The 7107-nt window shown below is 39.7% G+C and overlaps 1 protein-coding gene across 1 annotated transcript in view; it reads left to right on the plus strand.

Annotated features, from left to right (window-relative positions):
* The window catches only part of LOC138026889 (serine palmitoyltransferase 2-like), a 15329-nt gene extending 8491 nt beyond the window's left edge, over positions 1-6838 (plus strand). The window contains exons 6-11 of the mRNA XM_068874347.1: positions 109-328; positions 1667-1793; positions 2123-2159; positions 2415-2513; positions 3059-3185; positions 5502-6838. Coding sequence (XP_068730448.1) covers positions 109-328; positions 1667-1793; positions 2123-2159; positions 2415-2513; positions 3059-3185; positions 5502-5582 — 691 coding nt within the window. The 3' untranslated portion in view covers positions 5583-6838. The remainder of the gene's footprint in view (positions 1-108; positions 329-1666; positions 1794-2122; positions 2160-2414; positions 2514-3058; positions 3186-5501) is intronic.
* The last annotated feature ends 269 nt before the right edge of the window (positions 6839-7107 follow it).

Consider the following 7107-nt stretch of genomic DNA (forward strand, 5'->3'; position numbering starts at 1 on the left):
TATCAACTTGCTCAACTTGCGCGATTGTCATTAGTTCACAAACGTCGGAAAATATAGTTACTCGCGCTTCTTAATACCAAGTTATCATTAATGTGTCTCTTCCTGTAGTATGGAGGGTTCTTTAGTGAGTCTGCCAGAGGTTGTGGCTCTCAAGGAGAAGTACAAGGCATATCTTTTCCTTGACGAAGCGCATAGTATTGGTGCCATGGGTCCAAATGGAAGGGGCGTCACAGATTTCTATGGAGTGGATCTTAGTGATATTGACATCATGATGGGGACATTCACAAAGAGTTTTGGAGCAGCGGGAGGCTACATTGCCGCGTCTGAGGTGAGTCATTTTCTCAAGGCGATTTGAAAGGTGTAAGGCAACCTACCAGCGCAGCCATGAAATCCACCGGCCGACTGTAGAGTTAGTTCTGTGGACTGAGAAAATGTCAGTCGACTCCCGGTCACTCGAGCGGTTGATATTCTGATGCCCAATACCAACGAACGAAAGGTGTAATGACTCGAAATCATTACAACATAATTACAAAACACAGAAATTTTCTTCACAGGTAGCCTAATCGTAGTGTGTGAATTTCAAGTTTTAGGAGGCAAAATTAATCTACGCGACTGCTGCTGGTGATTTGATGCGGATACGTTGCTTTCTTGGGGATTTATATGCCTTCGTAGAACGTGGGTTGCCTGTGGCGACTCCAGCCTTCACTTCTCTTCAGGGGCACCCAACGAGAATATAGTTCAAAACCACTTAAACATAGCATTGTTAAACGTATTTTATTATATAGATACTGATGAAATACCAGGATTTCTCCCTTTACTAAAAAATCATATCTTCACCGCGCGCGGTGAACATATCATCTTCATCTTAATTTCACATGTGATATAAAGATATTTTCAGCGCTCGAAGATAAAATTCGTATCCCCGGGCAGCCATGTAATATCCTCTATTTATTATTTAAACGGTAGATATAGGCAAATGTTTATCCCCTAAAAATTTTTCATATGTTCGGATTTCCTAGCTGAAAGTCTAAATTATAGGGATCAAAACTTATCTTTTAGAAAATTTCAGTCAGAAAAAAAGGCTCCGGAAAATTCTAGGTGACCTTTTTAGGGTAAAAATCCAATAAGAATGGGCAATCATACCATTTTCTAGATGTTCGAAAATCCTAGGACAGGCAGGCAAGTAAGAAGTTTTAGAACAAATGTTCCGAAAATTCTAGATCTCAAATCGTCTTTCGAACAGATATGTTCCGAAAATTGACGTTGGGTGCCCCTGTCTCTTAGAGGGGAGAGAACCGCGAAGAAAAAAATATCACTGATATTACACTGAAACCTGCCAGTGACATGTGGACAATAGAGTGAAGGTAGGAAGGCTCAAGTTTAGTTTTGATTATTATTCCTTTGGTTTCAACCGTTAGATTGACCTGCATCATTTAACCGAATATTTTCATAACTTGAAACTCACACACTACATTTGGGCTGCCTGTGCCTTCTTACACTGTGTGAAGGTGCTTATGCGTCGACACACAGCTTATTTTATTTTTGATTAACGAGTTGTGAGACGGAGAAAACCTAAAATAATTAAGAGCTGTTTGTCAACTTTTGTACAACCCAATTGAATGATCATGTTGTTCTATAACGTTAATAATCGATAATTTCATTGCAGGACATAATTAATCATATCAAAGGTCATTCATACAGCGCAACGTACGCGTCTTTCATGTCACCTCCAGTGGTAATGCAGATCATATCAACAATGAAAATAATCATGGGCGAAGACGGCAGTGATAATGGTGAGCAAGTGTCATTTGTCAATTTCTGGAACCAGCAATTCACCTCTACCCTTGAGTCCCTTTTATATGAAGAAAACGTTGTCCTCGTATGAAGATAAACATCCTAGTCGACTATTCAACCATAGCAAGTCAAGGGCTGAGAACCGATACCTCACGATTGCTCTTTACTAAGTCAGTAGACCTGGATAGGTAAATCACTCTGTTTGGGGCAAAGAGTTGACTTAGCTAAGAGGATAAAACTCAAATTTGCGAATTACATTTTAAACAGGTGTATCACACATATTTGTCAATATTTTTTCAATTTCTTTGTGTTTTTCTTTTTAATCAAGGGAAGGAGAGGATCACAGCATTAGCAGAAAACTGCATGTGAGTTGCAACTTGTAAATCAGGACTCTTTCGTTCGAGAGAATGAAGTAAAAGCTCTCTGTTATAATACGTTTGAATCAATTACAAAGAAAGGCAAAAGAGGAAAATTAGGCTTAAACAGAACTCAAACCCTTGACTGTGATGTGCTTCAACAATTTGCAAAGCAAGTAAAAAAAAACTCAACAGATATACCGCGAATATTAAAAAGAGTTTAAAGCAGCCAGTTAAACAGCTAACGCTATTTGTTTACCTCAGATATTTCAGGAGAAGAGTAAAACAGATGGGATTTATTGTGTATGGCCATGACGCCTCAGCAGTGGTACCCATACTGCTTTACTTACCATCAAAAACTGTGTAAGTATTTCTGTGATCCTTTAAACGTGCATGGAGATTATAGCGCGGTTTTTACCTTGATATTGGCGAAGATGACTTATTCGAAATAGTCATCCCCGAACAAAACAAAAAGTGAAGGCAAAACTGTGTTACAGCTCTTGGTGAAAGTTTAAAAGAATCTATCACAATATCTTTATCCAATAATAAGTAAAAGCAAAACCAATAGAGATTTGGAAAGGGTTTTTTTGCTTTCTTTTGTTCAGCTTAATTGAAAATCCAGATCCAGTCTTTTCGTCATCCAATAAAGTGCCAAACGTCATTCACCTTATTCCAAAATGGCCACCATTTTAGCATTGTTTTGTTTGATTGCAAATTGGCCCATTTGACCTCGCCAAACAAATGAATACGAAAATGGCGGCCATTTTGGAATAAGGTGTCTGGTTTTTTTTTTTTTTTTTTCGATACTAACGAAGAGTATTCGAAACTGAGCCGTTCTCTTTCGTTCAACCAGAGTTCACGTTGAGACACGTATTTGCTACATGTAGTTTATTCATTCCTCAATGCAGAGCCTTCTCTCGAGAATTGTTGAAAAGAAACATCGCTGTAGTAATCGTTGGCTTTCCAGCCGTCCCACTGATTGAGGGCAGGGCAAGGATTTGCCTTTCCGCTTCACACACAAGAGAAATGCTTGATAAGATGAGATCATGGACTCGCTTTTTCAGCTAGTTTTAGCTCCTCGCATAGCGCAGCGATCGCAAATGAATGCACAAGGGGCGAAGCTGACTCATTTGCTCCAAACATCCTATCGGCCCCCGCTCCTTCTCCCCTGCATTCCCCTTTCTAATTATTCCTTTGTCACCCCCAATAGTATGATGACAGAATAATAATAGCCGTGGTCACACAGCCTGTTCCAGGCTCCCAGATAGTAGGAAAAGAGGAAAAAATGCGTGCGAAAAAACGAGTGGAGGGCAAAATTGTCCGAGATAAATTCATCTCGGGTTTCATTTTACCTAGGTGAAAAAATCTTGAAAGGTCACACTACCCTGGGTTTGCCAGAGTGGGAAAAGAAAGATCTGGTTCTGGACGTCTTTCCTCGCTCCGAGAGGTGAATAGTAAGCCATTGTAATAACCTTGTTGCGGCTCGTCTTGAGAATACAAGCTGTTTCTGCAACAAAAACAGTTCCTCGATTGAAAAAAGATTCCAAATTACCTAGGACTGAAGTGAAATTTCAAACTCTAAACAAAAACAAATACTTGCTCTGCATTGTGCCATCGTCTTTGCGCTTTGCAGTAAAAAAATAAATTTAACTGACGGCAAAAAGGTTTACTAGACGACCTCACAGAGTGTTGAATGTCCGGATCTGTCAGTAAGACATTCGCCGACGAGCTTTTATTGGTGAATTACCTGGGGAAATGATTTTCCTTAGCTGACACTTTGGGGTAGCTGTCAAGCTATTGTTCTCATGACATAACCAAGCTCCAGAAGACAAAAATTTCCCCGAGGTAAATTATTTGGGGAAAAATTGGTCACACTGAAAAAAATCAGTTTCCCGACGTAAACTGTCAACAAGTCGAGTTTACCTAGGTAAAAGGCCTGCAGTGTGACCACGGCTGTTAATAATACCAACTTACGGACTTAATTCATCACTTCAATCATTTTCGTCACCAGAGCCTCGGATCGACCCAAGGCTCTGGGAAACTCTATGCAGGAGCACATGCGCCGTACGGTTCTCATAGCCAAAAATTGGGCATTTGAACTTTACGGCGCCTGCTCACTCCTCGTGCTAACATGAATGCACCAATCGGAGACGCTTTTGATTGTTCTTCACGAAAACCAATGAGAAGACACTATTTCAGGGTTCCCCAGAGCTCTTTTCTCCCTCAGTCAAGAGAAGAGCTCTGGGGTCGACATTGCACTTCAATGAAAAGGAAGGACAGAGGTTATCCCTATCGAGGGTATTCGCCCGCAGTCGGATGTACTACAACAAGTTGCAAAATTAGTGGAGACACTTCGCCTTCTTGGGGAGATATTAATTTACCTATTATCTCCCACACTGCAGTCCCCACCCCCCCCCCCTCCCCCCTCCTTACCAGTGTTGCTAGCAAGGCAAAAAAAAGTTTGAAAACTTAAACAGTCAACATTGAAAGGGGGAGAGGGGAGGGGAAGTGGGAAAGGTTGAAATTCTTGATACGGCGGGTATTGGAAGCTAAAAAAGGTGTTTTTTAAGGGGAGTGTCTCAACAATTTTGCAACTTGTTGTAGAACCGACAATCTCGTACACAAATTTTGTGACACTCAACTCATCACCAGCCTCTAAACTCCGACTCAACAATACAGGGAGGAGTGGAGGGGGAGGGGTGGGGGAAGGCTATGTGTTTTCAAGCTAGAACTAAAGAGAAATACTTTCTGTTCTCAGAAAGTGTAACAAGAATTTATGAACGGCATTGTAAAATGTATCAACCTTGTCACAACGCCTGAAAAACGTGCTTGAATATCTCAAAAGTCTTAGGAGTAGTTGTGAGGGCCCTGGATCCACATGCGACTGTTTTGGTTTGATACCCGCAGTGTCCGTCAAATGAATTGGTCATAGAGGATCTCGAATTCAAGTTGCTTTTAGCCACGATGTCAATTTCATTTGAATTATTTCTCTCTGAATACCACTATATATAAAACTATTTTTTTATTTTGCCAAACCTAGTTCACAAGTGCGATGCACAGGTTCATTCTAAGTTTCACCCAAGACGTTTGACGAGACTAGCTCCATTTTAGTTTCATCTTTAACATGGGGGGTGGGGCGCATGGATCAAGTACTTTTACCTTGCGATTTCCTTTGCGTTGCTCCGGTGCCCTCGAGTCAAATGCAACAATTGCGATGATGAAAATATAAAAAGAAAAAGATAAAAATGAAGCACTTCTTGCTGTTGTCGCAAGGTGTTAGCATTTTATTTAATATGTGAACCAAGCTTAACTTTGCTAACTACTTAGGGAATTTTTTTTTGTTTTTCTCTCAAGGCTCTGGAAGCCATAGATGAGGTGGGTGACATTCTCAGAGTTAAATACTCCAGGAAAAAAAGAACAATAGCAGAATGAAAACGAGCAAATTAAATTTTAAAAATGGATATTTCGGAGGTAAAGAGTTTTAAATTAAAAAATTAAAAAATTCGAAGGTGATCAATCTTAATTCCCGTCTGTTAGCCAACGTAGTTCCCAGGACCTCTCCCTTGGCTTCTTGGGCTGGAGCTAGGGGAGAGGGAACGACATCAACTTCTTACCGAAAAAGTCAATACAAGGATGGAAATTTTGAGAACAAAATTCTATAACGTGTTTAAAAATAGAGTAGTGGTAGTTAGGAGCTAACATAATAAGATAATGGTTTGACACTGACTATTTTTTGATGTCAGTTTCGTTCAAGACGTTTCGGCTGGTGCTTAAGCCTTCATCAGTTGAAATATAACGTTAGTACGCGTGCTTGCGGATCCTTTATTGAAAACCAGGTTTCCAAGAATAGTCGCTAGTGAAAGTTAGTCTCACGTCCAACAACTCTGACACGAGCGACTTTTCTTGGAAGCCTGGTTTTCAATAAAGGATCCGCAATCTGGAAATGACCACATCCCAATCCAAGAGGTCTACAATTCTCTGGCACGCGCATAAGTCTCGCCCTACGTTTTCAAGCTTCACGCAGATTTTTCCTCAGCGCGCGCTAGACGTGCTGTTATTTGAATCACGTACTAACATAACGTCTTGAACGAAACATTAAAAAAAGTCACTGTCAAACCATTATCTTACTTTCTATAACGTCTTGTTCTGTAATCAATCCTCCAAGAAGCCAGCTCTGAATATTTTAAGACTGAAGTGCATTCTACTTCAGCCATAGAGCCACGCTGGCAAAACTGTAGAAAAGACCATGTAGGAAACTGCCCTTTATGTAAAAGGAAACAGAAGAAAGAACACTTTTAATTTCTTAACCTTTTTACAACTAAAAAGAAGCTCCTTGTTTAAATGCTTACACAATCAGTTCAAAATTCCAATTGTAAAAATGCCGGAAAAAAAATTAATTTCCGACATTGTTAGACCCTTCTACTAAAATGAACAGCCGACACTAATAAAATAATAAAAACTACGTTGTTCTTGTTGTTTTTTTAAAGGGTTTTCCTGCTTATATGAAAGTTATGTTTTCTCTCCCGTCCTCTTCTTATGCATGATCTTCACGAAAATTACATTCTGTCCCTCAATAAACCTAGAACTACCACTCATAGTCTTAGTTCTTTTTCTTACGTATCAGCTACGTTACCAAAAGCGCAATCTGATTTTATCCGTACCACTGAATTGACTGGTTTTAAAAGAGAATCAAGGGACGCATTTTCTACAGCGGCTTTTCTTTTTAATTAATTTATCTTTAAATATTGTGCATTTAGTTATGTACCTGTATATGCTATGTATTTTAGCTGTAACTGTAATGCCTGGAAGATATTAGCTCTTGTAGTTATTCTGAAATTCGAGACGAAATAAACTTTAAGCATGTGTGTATGTTACCTTTACCAGTGCGTGTGCGTACACTTTGTAATCTGCGACTCCATTGCTTACCATATGACAGATAAAATGACTTTTATCTTGA

This window comes from Montipora capricornis, chromosome 12 (genome assembly GCF_036669925.1).
Source record: "Montipora capricornis isolate CH-2021 chromosome 12, ASM3666992v2, whole genome shotgun sequence".
NCBI lineage: Eukaryota > Metazoa > Cnidaria > Anthozoa > Scleractinia > Acroporidae > Montipora > Montipora capricornis.